Source organism: Cetorhinus maximus, chromosome 33, assembly GCF_964194155.1.
Source record: "Cetorhinus maximus chromosome 33, sCetMax3.hap1.1, whole genome shotgun sequence".
Lineage (NCBI taxonomy): Eukaryota > Metazoa > Chordata > Chondrichthyes > Lamniformes > Cetorhinidae > Cetorhinus > Cetorhinus maximus.
In genome coordinates this window covers 11,262,005-11,279,547 of record NC_135911.1, presented here as the reverse complement: position 1 = coordinate 11,279,547, position 17,543 = coordinate 11,262,005, and the positions used below count along the sequence as shown (strand labels likewise).

The 17,543-nt window shown below is 49.1% G+C and overlaps 2 protein-coding genes across 2 annotated transcripts; both read right to left on the bottom strand.

Moving 5' to 3' along the window:
* Window positions 1-784: 784 nt before the first annotated feature.
* LOC144671589 (trypsin-like) lies at window positions 785-7,028 on the bottom strand. Its single transcript, XM_078533547.1, has 4 exons — window positions 6,835-7,028; window positions 4,781-5,040; window positions 2,096-2,232; window positions 785-999 (listed from the first exon to the last, which is right to left on the bottom strand). Exons 1-4 carry the CDS (start codon window positions 7,026-7,028, stop codon window positions 850-852), a joined length of 741 nt encoding a protein of 246 aa, XP_078389673.1. The 3' UTR covers window positions 785-849.
* Window positions 7,029-11,245: 4,217 nt separating this feature from the next.
* Window positions 11,246-14,949, bottom strand: LOC144671655 (trypsin-like). Its single transcript, XM_078533661.1, has 3 exons — window positions 14,710-14,949; window positions 12,456-12,592; window positions 11,246-11,460 (listed from the first exon to the last, which is right to left on the bottom strand). Exons 1-3 carry the CDS (start codon window positions 14,858-14,860, stop codon window positions 11,311-11,313), a joined length of 438 nt encoding a protein of 145 aa, XP_078389787.1. The 5' UTR covers window positions 14,861-14,949; the 3' UTR covers window positions 11,246-11,310.
* Between the last annotated feature and the right edge of the window lie 2,594 nt (window positions 14,950-17,543).

Genomic DNA, 17,543 nt, shown 5'->3' with positions numbered 1-17,543 from the left:
AGGTGCTGGAGTAGGTTACAGAGATAGGGAGGGCTTTTGGAGTCTGGGGGTTGTTATATAGATAGGGTTGTTTGTAGGGGTCTGGAGGATGTTACAGAGATTGGGAGAGTTGTAGGGGCTTGAGGAGGTTACAGATATAACGAGGGTTTTATGGGTTGGAGGTTATTACAGAGTTAGGGAGGGTTGTAGGTGCTGGAGGAGGTTTCAGAGATAGGGAGGGTTGTAGGGGCTGGAGGAAGGTTCAGAGATAGGGAGGAGGTGAGGAGGCCATGGAAGGATTTGAAAAGCAGGATGGGGATTATAAAATCGATGTGTTGCCCGACCAGGAGCCAATGTAGATCAGCGAGCAACAGGGGCTGCTGGGTACACGAGACTTTGTGTGTGTTAAGACACGGGGACAGCAGATTTTTGGATGTGTTTAAGTTTACGGAAGGAGAAATCTTTGGAATTCTCTCCCCCAGAGAGCTGTGGATGCTCCATCGCTGAATCCATTCAAGACGGAGATGGATAGATTTTTGGGCGCTAAGCGATAAGGAGGGAAAGCGGAGTCGAGGTCGAGTATCAGCCATGATCGTATAGAATGGGGGAGGGAGGCTCGAGGGGCTGAATGGCCTCCTCCTGCTCCTATTTCTGACATCCCTCTGAGGAAAGCAGATTGCCGAGAGGAATGTTGGAATAGTTACAGTCTGGAGACAGCGAGGGGATGTATGTGGGATTCTGCACGTTCCAAAAGAGATGTAGCAAAAAAAGAATCCAAATGCAACACAACTTGACAATCAATCTTTATTGGGAACTTGCAACATTTTCCTTTCCCTCATTGCAGGTAGTTTCAGGGTTAGGATTCTCCGCTCAGTTTTCAGCCATGACCCTTTGGATCCAGTTGTTGTAGTTACAAACTTTCACAAAGACGCTGGGATGATCCTCCATAGCACAGTCGTATCCCCAGGAAGTAATGCCTTGTAGCTCCCCATTACAGACCACAGGTCCCCCTGAGTCTCCCTGCAGCAAAAAAGACATGGAGTGTAATTCGGAGTGAGATAGACAAAGTGATAATCGGATGGTCATCCGTAGCTCCCCCGGGATCCCGGTGTGGGACCCGAGCTCGCTGGGTGGTACTCTGTCCGCACAATCAGGAGGTTACGGGTCTGAGTACCAGTCCAGAGCCCCAAAGGACAAGGCTCAGTGCTTAGGGAGTGCTGCACTGTCGAAGGGTCAGTACTGAGGGAGTGCTGCACTGTCGGAGGGTCAGTACTGAGGGAGTGCTGCACTGTCAGAGGGTCAGTACTGAGGGAGCGCTGCACTGTCGGAGGGTCAGTGCTGAGGGAGTGCTGCACTGTCGGAGGGTCAGTGCTGAGGGAGCGCTGCACTGTCGGAGGGTCAGTGCTGAGGGAGTGCTGCACTGTCGGAGGGTCAGTACTGAGGGAGTGCTGCACTGTCGGAGGGTCAGTGCTGAGGGAGCGCTGCACTGTCGGAGGGTCAGTGCTGAGGGAGTGCTGCACTGTTGGAGGGTCAGTACTGAGGGAGTGCTGCACTGTCGGAGGGTCAGTACTGAGGGAGCGCTGCACTGTTGGAGGGTCAATACTGAGGGAGTGCTGCAAGGTTGGAGAGTCATTATTGTGTTAGTGCTGCACTGTTAGCTGGACAATACTGAGGGAGCAATGCACAGTCAGAGGGTCAGTACTGAGGGAGCGCTGCACTGTCGGAGAGTCAGTACTGAGGGAGTGCTGCACTGTCAGAGGGTCAGCACTGAGGGAGTGCTGCACTGTCAGAGGGTCATTACCGAGTGAGCGCTGCACTGTCGGAGGTTCAGTACTGAGGGAGTGCTTTACTGTCAGAGGGTCAGTACTGAGGGAGTGCTGCACTGTCGGAGGGTCAGTACTGAGGGAGTGCTTTACTGTCAGAGGGTCAGTACTGAGGGAGTGCTGCACTGTCAGAAGGATAAAAGGGCCAAATAGCATCCTTCTGCTTCTACGCACCCTCAAATTCAGACATTCCCCATCCCTCAGGGAGAGGTAACCCCTGTCTCTCAGCTTGAGGCACTTCCTATCGCTCATGGTTTGATGCATTCGGTCTCACCCTGTCGGGCCACTCTTACCTGGCATGTGCTCTGTCCTCCCTCCCAGTATCCTGAGCAGAACATGTTGTCGGTGAAGTAGGGTGGATAAGCATTGCGGCAATCAGCATCAGGCAGGATGGGCTGATTCAGGCACTGTAGGACTTCGGGATATTGTACTGAAGGGGAAAGAAATGAGTCAGCACAGTCCGATCCAAACGTGACTCTCCTCCCTCCACGTGCAAGCGACTTAATCAATAGTCTTGCTTACTGAGTGTTGTGTACAGAGCTCTGGTTAAAGCATACACTGGGCATTGAATCCAGGTCTGCTCGCCAAGACACAAAGAGATGTTGGGTTACTGTAGTCAGGGTGGCGAAGAACCTCGTGGCCAGGAGAAGGAGAGCTCAATATGAAACACTGGTGGCCGTCTAGAGAACTGACAATGTGCAATTGGCAGTGGGACATCCCTTGAGGTAGAAGGGATTAAATTGACAGGCATTTGCCAATCGGCAATTGAACTCTGAATGAGCTCAGCATTTCGATCAATGAGAGGTTGCCCTGTTAAAGGGACAGGCCAACTTAATCAGCAGCAGAATAACTCATTGTGCCCATGTGTAGACTGCTATTAACACCACCTTAATAACAACAGCATACTTGAATTTATATAGAACTGTTAACTTTATAAAACAAGAGCATGAACAAGCTAAATTTGGCATCGGGCTACAGAAGGAGATATTAGGGACAGATGACCCAAAGCTCAGTTGAAGGGGTCCGTTTTAAGGAGTATTTTAAAGGGGGAGAACAAGAGAGAGGCGGAGAGGTTTAGGGAGGGAATTCCAGAGATTAGGGCCCCCAGGCAGGTGAAGGCACGGCCGCCAATGGTGGAGCGATGGGAATCGGGGGATGCTCGAGAAGGCGGAATTGGAGGAGAGCAGAGATCTCGGCGGATTGTTGGGGTTGGAGGAGGTTACAGAGAAAGGGAGGGTTGTAGGGGTTGGAGGAGGTTACAGAGAAATGGAGGGTTGTAGGGGCTGGAGGAGGTTACAGGGATAGGGAGGGTTGTAGGGGTTGGAGGAGGTTACACAGATAGGGAGGGTTGTAGGGGCTGGAGGAGGTTACAGAGAAAGAGAAAGTTGTAAGGGCTGGAGGAGGTTGCAGAGATAGGGAGGGTTGTAGGGGCTGGAGGAGGTTACAGAGATAGGGAGGGTTGTAGGGGCTGGAGGAGGTTACAGAGATAGGGTGGGTTGTAGCGGCTGGAGGAGGCTGCAGAGATAGGGAGGGTTGTAGGGGCTGGAGGAGGTTACAGAAATAGGGAGGATTGTACGGGCTGGAGGAGGTTACAGAAATGCGGATGTAGTGGCTGGAGGAGGTTACAGAGATAGGGAGGGTGGTAGGGGCTGGAGGAGGTTACAGAGATAGGGAGGGTTGATGGGGCTGGAGGAGGTTACAGAGATAGGGAGTGTGGTAGGGCCTGGAGGAGGTTACAAAAGATCAGGATGGTTGTAAGGGCTGGAGGAGGTTACAAAGATAGGGAGGGAAAAGCCATGGAGGGATTCAAAAACAAAGTTGTTGTTGGGAGTGTTGTAGCGGCTGGAGGAGGCTACGGATATAGGGAGTGTGGTAGGGGCTGGAGGAGGTTACAGAAATAGGTAGGGTTGTAGGGGCTTGAGGAGGTTATTGAAATGGGGATGTAGTGGCTGGAGGGGGTTACAGAGATAGGGAGGGTGGTAGGGGCTGGAGGAGATTACAGAGATAGGGAGGGTTGTAGGGGTTGGAGGAGGTTACGGTGATAGGGAGTGTGGTAGGTGCTGGAGGAGGTTACAGAGATCAGGATGGTTGTAGGGGCTTGAGGAGGTTACAGAGATGGTGTTGTAGGGGCTGGAGGCGATTACAGAGATAGGGTTGTAGGCATGGAGGAGGTTACAGAGATCATGATGGTTGTAGGGGCTGGAGGAGATTACAAAGATAGGGAGGGAAAAGCCATGGAGGGATTTAAAAACAAAGGTGTTGTTGCTAAAATCAAGCTTAATTGGTTCTGGGTGTTGGGCTGTGAGCACAGGTTTTGGGACAAATGTGGAGAGACTGGAGTAGCTGGGATTGTTCTCCTTAGAGCAGAGAAGGTTAAGGGGGAGATTGAATTGAGATGTTCAAAATCATGTGGGCTTTGGATAGAGTCAATCAGGAGAAAGTGTTTCCAGCGGCAGGAGGGTCGGTAACCAGAGGGACACAGATTGAAGAGAATCGGGAAAAGAACCAGAGGGGGAGATGAGGAGAATTATTTTTTTTGACACAGCGAGTTGTTGTGATCTGGAAGGCGCTGCCTGAAAGGGCGGTGGAAGCAGATTCAATAGGAACTTTCCAAAGGGGGAATTGGAGAAATACTTGAAGGGAGGGAAATTATAGGGCTATGTGGGAAAGAGCAGGGGGAGAGTGGGGACTCATTAGATAGATCCTTCAAAGAGCCGGCACATTTCTAGTAAATGTCTGCAATTGTCTCCAAAGCTGGGACAGGTCTCCAGGGAGCAGTGATGTCTACATTTCAGTTATGCCTGGAAAGTGAAGTATTATTGCTTGATCGCACATTCCAACACCCCCCACTGCCCTCCCACCCACCATCCCCTCAAACCAGCGCAGTATTCATTCAGGTTCTAACCAACAGCCCCCAACCCCAACTCGCCTTCCCACTCCCCCCTCCACCAACCCCTCACCACCCCGGCCCTCCTTACCTCCGTTAATCACGAGTGTCCCCCAGCCAGAGGTGATGCATCCAGTCCCGGCTGTTGCACACTGGCTGGGCAGAGGGATGGGTCTGACGTACCGGTTGAATTTGGCGGGCCAGGCGAGTTTGAGCAGCATGATGTCGTTGTTGAAGTTCGTGTGGTCGAACCTGGGGTGCACGATGGCCGAGGCCACTTGGATTCGCTGCTCCGTCCCCTCGGGGTGAGAGAGGTTGTGTTCGCCCAGATGCGCCACGAGGATGCTGGCCCTGGGCAATCAGAGGAGAAGTGCTCAACACTGTCATTTCCCCACTTCCTGTTTCCCGGAAGCCGCCGAATGGTTATCGCGCAGCTGGAGGCCATTCAGCCCGTCGTGTCCCTGTCTGCTCTCTGAAAGAGCAACTCACCTAAACCCATCCCCCCTGTCCTTTCCCCGTAACCCTGCAAATGTTTCCCCTTCGGATAACAACCTGATTCCCTTTCGAAAGCCTCGATTGAACCTGCCTCCCTCAAACTCTCGGGCAGTGCATTCCAGATCCTAGCCACTCGCAGGGTGAAAAAGTTTCTCCTCATGTCTCCGTTGCTTCTTTTACTAATCCCCTTAAATCTGTGCCCCTCTGGTTCTCGATCCTTCCCCCCAATGGGAACGGTTTCTCCCTCTCTACCCAGTCCAGAACCCTCGTGATTTTGAACCCCTCTATCAAACCTCCTCTCGACCTTCTCTTCTCCAAGGAAAGACATACATACAAACATACACAAACATACAAAATACACAAACATACAAACATACACAAACATACATACAAACATACATATCCCCTAAGGAGAACAGTCCCAGCTCCTCCACTCTCTCCACATTAACTGAAGTTCCTCATCCCTGGATCCATTCTCATGAATCCTTACTGCTCTCTCTCTAATGCCTTCACATCCTTCCTAAAGTGTGGTGCCCAGAGCTGGACACAATCCTCCAGCTGAGGCTGAAGCCCGTGTTTTGTATCTGCTGCTCCTCTTTGGCTTGCTCCTTCCTTTCACTTTGACCCCTGTTTTAATCATTAATTTTGGGTCCTTCTTGCCAACAAGAATAAGAAAAGAATGTAGAGGAGGCCAGTGTCAAACTGCCCCCACACTACCCGGGCATTAGTCATCTGGAGTTTAGCCTTTTTCTGGAGGTTTTTGGGGGATGATGAAGTTTCTATATAGCGTTTTTGGAGGGTGAGTGCACATATTGTGATACAGAAAGTATGAGAAATGTCTGCAAGAGAACCCTTATTACTCCATCATTGTTTATATGTGTGCGCTGTAAGATTGTATGCTTGGTCATCTGTATGTTCATGTTTTTGTCTCTGTATCATTCAGTGTTGATCTGTGTATGATTGTATATGTTTGTATGTATGTTTGTCTATGTTTGTATGTTTGTGTGTGTTTGTGTGTGTTTGTGAGTGTTCGTATGTTTGTGTATGCTTGTATGTATGTTTGTCTATATTCGTGTGTGTTTGTATGTTTGTGTACATTTGTGTATGTTTGTATGTATGTTTGTCTATGTTTCTATATTTGTGCATGTTTGTGAGTGTTCGTACGTTTGTGCATGTTTGCATGTTTGTGCATGCTTGTATGTATGTTTGTATGTTTGTGTACGCTTTTATGTATGTTTGAGTATGTTTGTATGTTTGTCTATGCATGTATGCATGCTTGTGTATGTTTGTGGGTGTATGTCTGTGTATGTATGTAAGTTTGTGAGTGTTTGTATGTTTATGTATGTTTGTATGTATGTTTGTGAGTGTCTGTGTGTTTATGTATGTATGTTTGTATGTTTGTCTTTGTTTGCATGTATGGATGCTTGTGTATGTTTGTGATTGTATGTCTGTGTATGTATGTATGTATGTTTGTGAGTGTTTGTATGTTTATGTATGTTTGTATGTATGTTTGTGAGTGTCTGTATGTTTATGTATGTTTGTTTGTGTATGTTTGTATTTATGTTTGTGGACATTTGCATGTTTGTGTATGTTTGTATGTTTGTGTATGTTTTTATGTTTGCTTGTTGCTGTGATCATCTCTGGACTTACGGTTGGTAACAATGAGCAGCTGACACTATCCACCGGTCGTTTATCAGGGAGCCCCCACACCAGCGATTCCCATTATAGGTCAGAAAAACCTGCCAGGGCATAGAGTGAGGATAACAATTCTGGCCGTTAATGATCTTCACATTCGCAGGAGCAGCAGCTGAGTAAAGAAAAATACAGAGAGTGAGGGTCATCATCTGATTGCACACACGCACCCACAGTCACACACACACACTTACACACAATCACACACAAACACACACACACTTACGCAGTCACACACACATACACGCTTACACACAATCACACAAACACAAATACACACACTTACAAAATCACACACATACTTACACACACACACATACACACAGTCACACACATGCACACAGTCACACAAATACACACACTCACACAAATACGCACAGTCACACAAATACGCACAGACACACAAATACGCACAGACACACAAATACGCACACACCCACAGTCACACACACACACAGTCACACACACACACAGTCACACAGACAGTCACACACATACACACAGTCACACACATACACACAGTCACACACACACGCACAGGCACGCAATCACGTACACACAAATACTCACACTCACACACAGTCGCACACACACAGTCACACAGACACATTCACACAAAGACACAAACACACACAACTACATACACACATGCACGCAGTCACACACACGTGCAAATACACACACTTACACACAGACAAACACACACAGTCACACTCACACATAAGTTAACACACACACACGCACACACGCAGTCACACTCACATACACACTCTGAGACACACCCACTCACAATACATACACTTACACACTGTCACACACACACAAGTACACACATTTACACACAGTCACAAACACACAAATACACACACTTAAACACACAGAGTGACAGTCACACACAAATAATGACACAATCACACTCACACACAAACACACACACCCAGTCTCACACGTGCAGGCACATACACGGACACACACACATATACACACACTCATACACATAGACACATGGACACTCACTCATACACACACGTACATACTTACATTCAGACACACGCACACAAACACACACACACTCACAAATGTACACGCACACACAAACACACATCCATTCTCTCACAAATACATACACACAATCTCATACACACACACAAATACACACATCCACACCTGTACATGTACACATACACAGACACACACACATAAATACACACACTCACACACATACACACGCTCGCATATGCACACACACAGACACTTAGCAACAACAACATCTTACGTTTCTATAGTGCCTTTAACATAATGAAACAGCTTCACAGGGTTGATTATCAAACAAAGTATCTCGCTGAGTCACATAAAGAGACATCAGGGACAGGCAGCCAAATGTTTAGTCATAATGATTGGATTTTAAGAGCGTTTTAAAGGAGGAGGGAGAGAGTGAGAAAGAGAGAGAGAGAGAGGTGGAGAGGTTTAGGGAGGGATTTTCAGAGCTTAGGGCCCCAGAAAGCTGAAGGCACGGCCGCCAATGGTGGAGCGATGGGATTCGGGGGATGGTCAAGAGGCCGGAATTGGAGGAGAGCAGAGATCTCAGAGGGTCGTAGGGACTGGAGGAGGTTACAGAGATAGGGAGGTGAGATAGGGAGGTTTTTAGGGCCTGGAGGAGGTTACAGGGATAGGGAGGGTTGTAGGCGCTGAAGGAGGTTACAATGAAAGGGAGGGTTGTAGCGGCTGGAGGAGGTTACAGAGATAGGGAGGGTTGTAGGTGCTGGAGGAGGTTACAGAGATAGGGAGTGTTGTAGGGGCTGGAGGAGGTTACAGAGAAAGGGAGGGTTGAGGGGGCTGGTGGAGGTTACAGAGATAGGGAGGGTTGTAGGGGCTGGAGGAGGTTACAGAGATAGGGAGGGTTGTAGGGGCTGGAGGAATTTAAAAGTCAATATGATGCTAACCAGGAGCCAATGCTGGTCAGCGAGCACCAGAGATGATAGGTGAGTGGGACTCATTGCGAGTTAAGACACGGGCAGCAGAGGTTCGGATGACCTCAAGTTTCCGGAGGGTGGAACGTGGGAGAACAGTCAGGGATTTGTCGGTATAGCCGCATCTGGGGGCAATGCTGGATTGGATGAGGGTTTCAGCAGTAGATGAGATGAGAGGAGACGGGGTCGGGGTGAAGCTGGGCAATGTTGCGGAGGTGGAAATAGGAATGGTTTGACAGTGAGCAAATCTGGGGGTCAAATGTGACCCCGAGGTTACAAGCTGACAGGTTCAGTCTCAGCCTGTTGCCAGGGAAAGGAATGGGGATGGGTAGCCAGGGAGAGGAGACATTGCCAGACAAGCAGCCACGCTTGTGGACCCCCACACACACATTTCAGTATATCTGTGATCATACCTGCCGCTCCAAGGAGCAGGGTGAAGAGGAAAGCCTGCATCTTACAGCTTATCCCAGCGCAGGTAATGATCCCAGTGAAGCCCCTGTTCTTTATACATGTGGTTAAAGTGACAGTCCCAGCAATCGGACGTGGCTAATCATGAATCAGCTTCAAGACCTCATTTGAGAAGCGAATTCTGGAAGGAGAGACGCTTGTAGCTGTTGACCTCAGGTCTGTATTGATACGTTGTCCAGGCACAAACCCTGAATCAATCACCATTACTGGACAATCAATCACCATTACTGGACAATCAATCACCATTACTGGACAATCAATCACCATTACTGGACAATCAATCTCCATTACTGGACAATCAATCACCATTACTGGACAATCAATCACCATTACTGGACAATCAATCACCATTACTGGACAATCAATCTCCATTACTGGACACGGCCACCCCACACGCCAATTACGACAGTAACTTGCATTCCGATAGCGCCTTGGACACAGTATAAGTTCCCCCCCACCGAGGTGCTTGGCGGGGATGTGATGAGGCAAAAAGGTGCAGCCCACAAGGGATGGAGAGTCCCTGTGTGACACATCTACCGTGAGTGTCCGCAGCTCGAGGAACTCCAGCTCAGAGACTAATGAGCTGGAGTCCGGGCTTTGGACTCTGCGATGCATCTAGGGTGCAGGAGGTGGAGAGGTGTGGTCACCTGGATTGTGTTGTCCCCAGAGTTGGTCACAGCCCTTAGGCTGGAGTCCTCTGATTGTACTTATGTCAGTATGTTTGTATGACTGTGTGGCTGTTAGATTTGTGTGGGAGAATTGGGTTTCTATTCATGGGGTCTGGCACCACTACTGGGGAAACGGGGAGGGTTGTAGGGGCTGGAGGAGGTTACAGAGATAGGGAGTGTTGTAGGGGCTGGAGGAGGTAACAGAGACAGGGAGTGTTATGGGGGCTGGAGGAGCGTACAGAGATAGGGAGTGTTGTAGGGGCTGGAGGATGTTACAGAGATGGGGATGGTTGTAGGTGCTGGAGGCGGTTACAGACATAGTGAGGGTTGTGTGCGCTGGAGGAGGTTACAGCGATAGGGAGTGTTGTAGGTGCTGTACGACGTTACAGAGATTCGGAGTGTAGTTGGGGCTGGAGGAGGTTACAGAGATGGGGAGAGCTGTCGGGGCTGGAGGAGGTTACAGAGATGGGGAGGGTTTTTGGAGTCTGGGGGAGGTTATAGATATAGGGTTGTTTGTAGGGGTCTGGAGGATGTTACAGACATTGGGAGGGTTGTATGGGTTGTCGGTTATTACAGAGTTAGGGAGGGCTGTAGGGGCAGGAGAACGTTTCAGAGGTAGGGAGTGTTGTAGGGGCTGGAGGAGGTTACAGAGATAGGGAGGGGTGTAGGGGCTGGAGGAGTTTTCAGAGATAGGGAGTGTTGTTGGGGCTGGAGGAGGTTACAGAGATAGGGAGGAGGTGAGGAAGCCATGGAAGGATTTGAAAAGCAGGATGGGGATTATAAAATCGATGTGTTGCCCGACCAGGAGCCAATGTAGATCAGCGAGCAACAGGGGCTGCTGGGTACACGAGACTTTGTGTGAGTTAAGACACGGGGACAGCAGATTTTTGGATGTGTTTAAGTTTACGGAAGGAGAAATCTTTGGAATTCTCTCCCCCAGAGAGCTGTGGATGCTCCATCGCTGAATCCATTCAAGACGGAGATGGATAGATTTTTGGGCGCTAAGCGATAAGGAGGGAAAGCGGAGTCGAGGTAGAGTATCAGCCATGATCGTATAGAATGGGGGAAGGAGACTCGAGGGGCTGAATGGCCTCCTCCTGCTCCTATTTCTGACATCCCTGTGAGGAAAGCAGATTGCCGAGAGGAATGTTGGAATAGTTACAGTCTGGAGGCAGCGAGGGGATGGATGTGGGATTCTGCACGTTCCAAAAGAGATGTAGCAAAAAAAGAATCCAAATGCAACACAACTTGACAATCAATCTTTATTGGGAACTTGCAACATTTTCCTTTCCCTCATTGCAGGTAGTTTCAGGGTTAGGATTCTCCGCTCAGTTTTCAGCCATGACCCTTTGGATCCAGTTGTTGTAGTTACAAACTTTCACAAAGACGCTGGGATGATCCTCCATAGCACAGTCGTATCCCCAGGAAGTAATGCCTTGTAGCTCCCCATTACAGACCACAGGTCCCCCTGAGTCTCCCTGCAGCAAAAAAGACATGGAGTGTAATTCGGAGTGAGATAGACAAAGTGATAATCGGATGGTCATCCGTAGCTCCCCCGGGATCCCGGTGTGGGACCTGAGCTCGCTGGGTGGTACTCTGTCCGCACAATCAGGAGGTTGCGGGTCTGAGTATCTGTCCAGAGACCCAAAGGACAAGGCTCAGTGCTGAGGGAGCTTTGCACTGTCAGAGGGTCAGTACTGAGGGAGCGCTGCACTGTCGGATGGTCAGTGCTGAGGGAGCGCTGCACTGTCAGAGGGTCAGTGCTGAGGGAGTGCTGCACTGTCGGAGGGTCAGTACTGAGGGAGTGCTGCACTGTCAGATGGTCAGTACTGAGGGAGTGCTGCACTGTCGGAGGGTCAGTACTGAGGGAGCGCTGCACTGTCAGATGGTCAGTACTAAGGGAGCGCTGCACTTTCGGAGGGTCAGTACTGAGGGTGTGCTGCATGTTGGAGAGTCAGTACTGAGGGATTCCTGCACTGTCGGAGGGTCAGCACAGAGGGAGTGCTGCACTGTCGGAGGGTCAGTACTGAGGGAGAACTGCACTGTCGGAGGGTCAGTATTGAAGGAGTGCTGCACTGTCAGAGGGTCAGTACTAAGGGAGTGGTGCACTGTCGGAAGGTCAGTACTGAGGGAGCGCTGCACTGTCGGAGGATCAGTTCTGAGGGAGCGCTGCACTGTCGGAGGGTCAGTACTGAGGGAGCTGTACACTGTCGGAGGGTCAGTACCGAGGGAGCACTGCACCGTCGGAGGATCAGTACTGAGGGAGCGCTGCACTGTCAGAGTGTCATACTGAGGGAGTACTGCACTGTCAGAGGGATAAAGGGGCCAAATAGCCTCTTACTGCTCCTACGCACCCTCAAATTCAGACATTCCCCATCCCTCAGGGAGAGGTAACCTCTGTCTCTCAGCTTGAGACACTTCCTATCGCTCATGGTTTGATGCATTCGGTCTCACCCTGTCGGGCCACTCTTACCTGGCATGTGCTCTGTCCTCCCTCCAGGTATCCTGAGCAGAACATGTTGTCGGTGAAGTAGGGTGGATAAGCTTTGCGGCAATCAGCATCAGGCAGGATGGGCTGATTCAGGCACTGTAGGACTTCGGGATATTGTACTGAAGGGGAAAGAAATGAGTCAGCACAGTCCGATCCAAACGTGAGTCTCCTCCTCCCACGTGCAAGCGACTTAATCAATAGTCTTGCTTACTGAGTGTTGTGTACAGAGCTCTGGTTAAAGCATACACTGGGCATTGAATCCAGGTCTGCTCGCCAAGACACAAAGAGATGTTGGGTTACTGTAGTCAGGGTGGCGAAGAACCTCGTGGCCAGGAGAAGGAGAGCTCAATATGAAACACTGGTGGCCGTCTAGAGAACTGACAATGTGCAATTGGCAGTGGGACATCCCTTGAGGTAGAAGGGATTAAATTGACAGGCATTTGCCAATCGGCAATTGAACTCTGAATGAGCTCAGCATTTAGATCAATGAGAGGTTGCCCTGTTAAAGGGACAGGCCAACTTAATCAGCAGCAGAATAACTCATTGTGCCCATGCGTAGACGGCTATTAACACCACCTTAATAACAACAGCATACTTGAATTTATATAGAACTGTTAACTATATAAAACATCCCAAGCTGCTTCATAAGAGCATGAACAAGCTAAATTTGGCATCGGGCTACATAAGGAGATATTAGGGACAGATGACCCAAAGCTCAGTTAAAGGGGTCCGTTTTAAGGAGTATTTTAAAGGGGGAGAAAGAGAGAGAGGTGGAGAGGTTTAGGGAGGGAATTCCAGAGCTTAGGGACCCAGGCAGCTGAAGGCACGGCTGCCAATGGTGGAGCGATGGGAATCGGGGGATGGTCAAGAGGCCGGAATTGGAGGAGAGCAAAGATCTCGGAGGATTGTTGGGGTTGGAGGAAATTACAGAGAAAGGGAGGGTTGTAGGAGCTGGTGGAGGTGACAGAGAAAGGGTGGGATGTAGGGGCTGGAGGAGGTTAGAGAGATAGGGAGGGTGGTAAGGGCTGGAGGAGGTTACTGAGATAGGGAGGGTTGTTGGGGCTGGAGGAGGTTACAGAGATAGGCAGGGTTGTAGGGGCTGGAGTTGTTTAAAGAGATAGGGAGGCTTGTAGGCGTGGGAGGAGTTTACAGAGATAGGGATGGTTGTAGGAGCTGGAGGAGGTTACTGAGATAGGGTGGTTTGTAGGGGCTGGAGGAGTTTACAGAGATAGGGAGTGTGGTAGGGGCTGGAGGAGGTTACAGAGATAGGGAGGGTTGTAGGGGCTGGAGGAGGTTATAGAGATGGGGTTGTAGGGGCAGGAGGAGGTTACAGAGATATGGTTGTGGGGCTCGAGGAGGTTACAGAGATCACAATGGTTGTAGGGGCTTGAGGAGGTTACAGAGATAGGGTTGTCGGGGCTGGAGGAGGTTACAGAGTTCAGGTTGGTTGTAGGGGCTGGAGGAGATTACAAAGATAGGGAGGGAAAAGCCATGGAGGGATTCAAAAACAAAGGTGTTATTGCTAAAATCAAGCTTAATTGGGTCTGGGTGTGGGGCTGTGAGCACAGGTTTTGGGACGAATGTGGAGAGACTGGAGAAGCTGGGATTGTTCACCTTAGAGCAGAGAAGGTTAAGGGGGAGATTGAATCGAGATGTTCAAAACCATGAGGGGTTTGGATAGAGTCAATAAGGAGAAACTGTTTCCAGCGGCAGGAGGGTCGGTAACCAGAGGGACTCAGATTGAAGAGAATCGGAAAAAGAACCAGAGGGGGAGATGAGGAGAATTATTTTTTTCACACAGCGAGTTGTTGTGATCTGGAAGGCGCTGCCTGAAAGGGCGGTGGAAGCAGATTCAATAGGAACTTTCAAAAGGGGGAATTGGAGAAATACTTGAAGGGAGGGAAATTATAGGGCTATGTGGGAAAGAGCAGGGGGGAGAGTGGGGACTCATTAGATAGATCCTTCAAAGAGCCGGCACATTTCTAGTAAATCTCTGCAATTGTCTCCAAAGCTGGGACAGGTCTCCAGGGAGCAGTGTTGACTACATTTCAGTTATGCCTGGAAAGTGAAGTATTATTGCTTGATCGCACATTCCAACACCCCCCACTGCCCTCCCACCCACCATCCCCTCAAACCAGCGCAGTATTCATTCAGGTTCTAACCAACAGCCCCCCAACCCCAACTCGCCTTCCCGCTACCCCCTCCACCAACCCCTCACCACCCCGGCCCTCCTTACCTCCGTTAATCACGAGTGTCCCCCAGCCAGAGGTGATGCATCCAGTCCCGGCTGTGGCACACTGGCTGGGCAGAGGGATGGGCCTGACGTACCGGTCGAATTTGGCGGGCCAGGCGAGTTTGAGCAGCATGATGTCGTTGTTGAAGTTCATGTGGTCGAACCTGGGGTGCACGATGGCCGAGGCCACTTGGATTCGCTGCTCCGTCCCCTCGGGGTGAGAGAGGTTGTGTTCGCCCAGATGCGCCACGAGGATGCTGGCCCTGGGCAATCAGAGGAGAAGTGCTCAACACTGTCATTTCCCCACTTCCTGTTTCCCGGAAGCCGCCGAATGGTTATCGCGCAGCTGGAGGCCATTCAGCCTGTCGTGTCCCTGTTGGCCCTCTGAAAGAGCAACTCACCTAAACCCATCCCCCCTGTCCTTTCCCCGTAACCCTGCAAATGTTTCACCTTCGGATAACAACCTGATTCCCTTTCGAAAGCCTCGATTGAACCTGCCTCCCTCAAACTCTCGGGCAGTGCATTCCAGATCCTAGCCACTCGCAGGGTGAAAAAGTTTCTCCTCATGTCTCCGTTGCTTCTTTTACTAATCCCCTTAAATCTGTGCCCCTCTGGTTCTCGATCCTTCCCCACAATGGGAACGGTTTCTCCCTCTCTACCCAGTCCAGACCCCTCGTGATTTTGAACCCCTCTATCAAATCTCCTCTCCACCTTCTCTTCTCCAAGGAGAGACATACATACAAACATACACCAACATACAAACATACACAAACATACATACAAGCATACATATTCCCCAAGGAGAACAGTCCCAGCTCCTCCACTCTCTCCACATTAACTGAAGTTCCTCATCCCTGGATCCATTCTCATGAATCCTTACTGCTCTCTCTCTAATGCCTTCACATCCTTCCTAAAGTGTGGTGCCCAGAGCTGGACACAATCCTCCAGCTGAGGCTGAAGCCCGTGTTTTGTATCTGCTGCTCCTCTTTGGCTTGCTCCTTCCTTTCACTTTGACCCCTGTTTTAATCATTAATTTTGGGTCCTTCTTGCCAACAAGAATAAGAAAAGAATGTAGAGGAGGCCAGTGTCAAACTGCCCCCTCACTACCCGGGCATTAGTCATCTGGAGTTTTGCCTTTTTCTGGAGGTTTTTGGGGGATGATGAAGTTTCTATATAGCGTTTTTGGAGGGTGAGTGCACATATTGTGATACAGAAAGTATGAGAAATGTCTGCAAGAGAACCCTTATTACTCCATCATTGTTTATATGTGTGCGCTGTAAGATTGTATGCTTGGACATCTGTATGTTCATGTTTTTGTCTCTGTATCATTCAGTGTTGATCTGTGTATGATTGTATATGTTTGTATGTATGTTTGTCTATGTTTCTATGTTTGTGTTTGTTTGTGTGTGTTTGTGAGTGTTCATATGTTTGTGTATGCTTGTATGTATGTTTGTGTGTATTCGTGTGTTTTTGTATGTATGTTTGTGCATGCTTGTATGCATGTTTGAGTATGTTTGTATGTATATTTGTGGACATTTGTATGTTTGGGTATGTTTGCATGTATGGATGCTTGTGTATGTTTGTGACTGTATGTATGTGTATGTATGTAGGTTTGTGAGTGTTTGTATGTTTATGTATGTTTGTATGTATGTTTGTGAGTGTCTGTATGTTTATGTATGTTTGTTTGTGTATGTTTGTATGTATGTTTGTGGACATTTGTATGTTTGTGTATGTTTGTATGTTTGTGTATGTTTTTATGTTTGCTTGTTGCTGAGATAATCTCTGGACTTACGGTTGGTAACAATGAGCAGCTGACACTATCCACTGGTGGTTTATCAGGGAGCCCCCACACCAGCGATTCCCATTATAGGTCAGAAAAACCTGCCAGGGCATAGAGTGAGGATAACAATTCTGGCCGTTAATGATCTTCACATTCGCAGGAGCAGCAGCTGAGTAAAGAAAAATACAGAGAGTGAGGTTCATCATCTGATTGCACCCACGCACCCACAGTCACACACACACACACTTACACACAATCACACACAAACACACACACACTTACGCAGTCACACACACACACACGCTTACACACAATCACACACACACAAATAAACACACTTACAAAATCACACACATACTTACACATATCTACACATACACACATGTACACAGTCACACAAATACACACAGTCACACAATTATGCACATACACACAAATACGCACAGTCACACAAATAAGCACAGGCACACAAATACGCACACACCCACAGTCACACACACACCCACAGTCACCCACACACCCACAGTCACACACACACACACAGTCACACACACACACAGTCACACACACACACAGTCACGCACACACTCAGTCACGCACACCCACCCACACACAGACAGTGACACACACACACACACACACTTACGCACAGGCACGCAATCACATACGCACAAATACTCACACTTACACACAGTCACACACACACACAGTCACACACACACATAAATACACACATACACACAAAGACACAAACACAAACTACACACACACACACATGCACGCAGTCACACACACGTGCAAATACACACACTTACACACAGACAAACACACACAGTCACACTCACACATAAATTAACACACACACACGCACACACAGTCACACACACATACACACTCTGAGACACACCCACTCACAATACATACACTTACACACTGTCACACACACACAAATACACACATTTACTCACAGTAACAAACATACAAATACACACACTTACACACACAGAGTCACAGTCACACACAAATAAAGACACAATCACACTCACACACAAACACA

Excerpts from the sequence above, each read along its gene's own strand:
- LOC144671589 (XM_078533547.1), bottom strand. The coding sequence starts at position 7,028 with ATGATGACCCTCACTCTCTGTATTTTTCTTTACTCAGCTGCTGCTCCT. Across the intron at positions 5,041-6,834 it reads GCTGCTCATTGTTACCAACC|GGCCAGCATCCTCGTGGCGC; the intron begins GTAAGTCCAGAG and ends CTGATTGCCCAG. Across the intron at positions 1,000-2,095 it reads GAGGACAGAGCACATGCCAG|GGAGACTCAGGGGGACCTGT; the intron begins GTAAGAGTGGCC and ends TTTTTGCTGCAG.
- LOC144671655 (XM_078533661.1), bottom strand. The coding sequence starts at position 14,860 with ATGAACTTCAACAACGACATCATGCTGCTCAAACTCGCCTGGCCCGCC. Across the intron at positions 12,593-14,709 it reads GACACTCGTGATTAACGGAG|TACAATATCCCGAAGTCCTA; the intron begins GTAAGGAGGGCC and ends TTTCCCCTTCAG. Across the intron at positions 11,461-12,455 it reads GAGGACAGAGCACATGCCAG|GGAGACTCAGGGGGACCTGT; the intron begins GTAAGAGTGGCC and ends TTTTTGCTGCAG.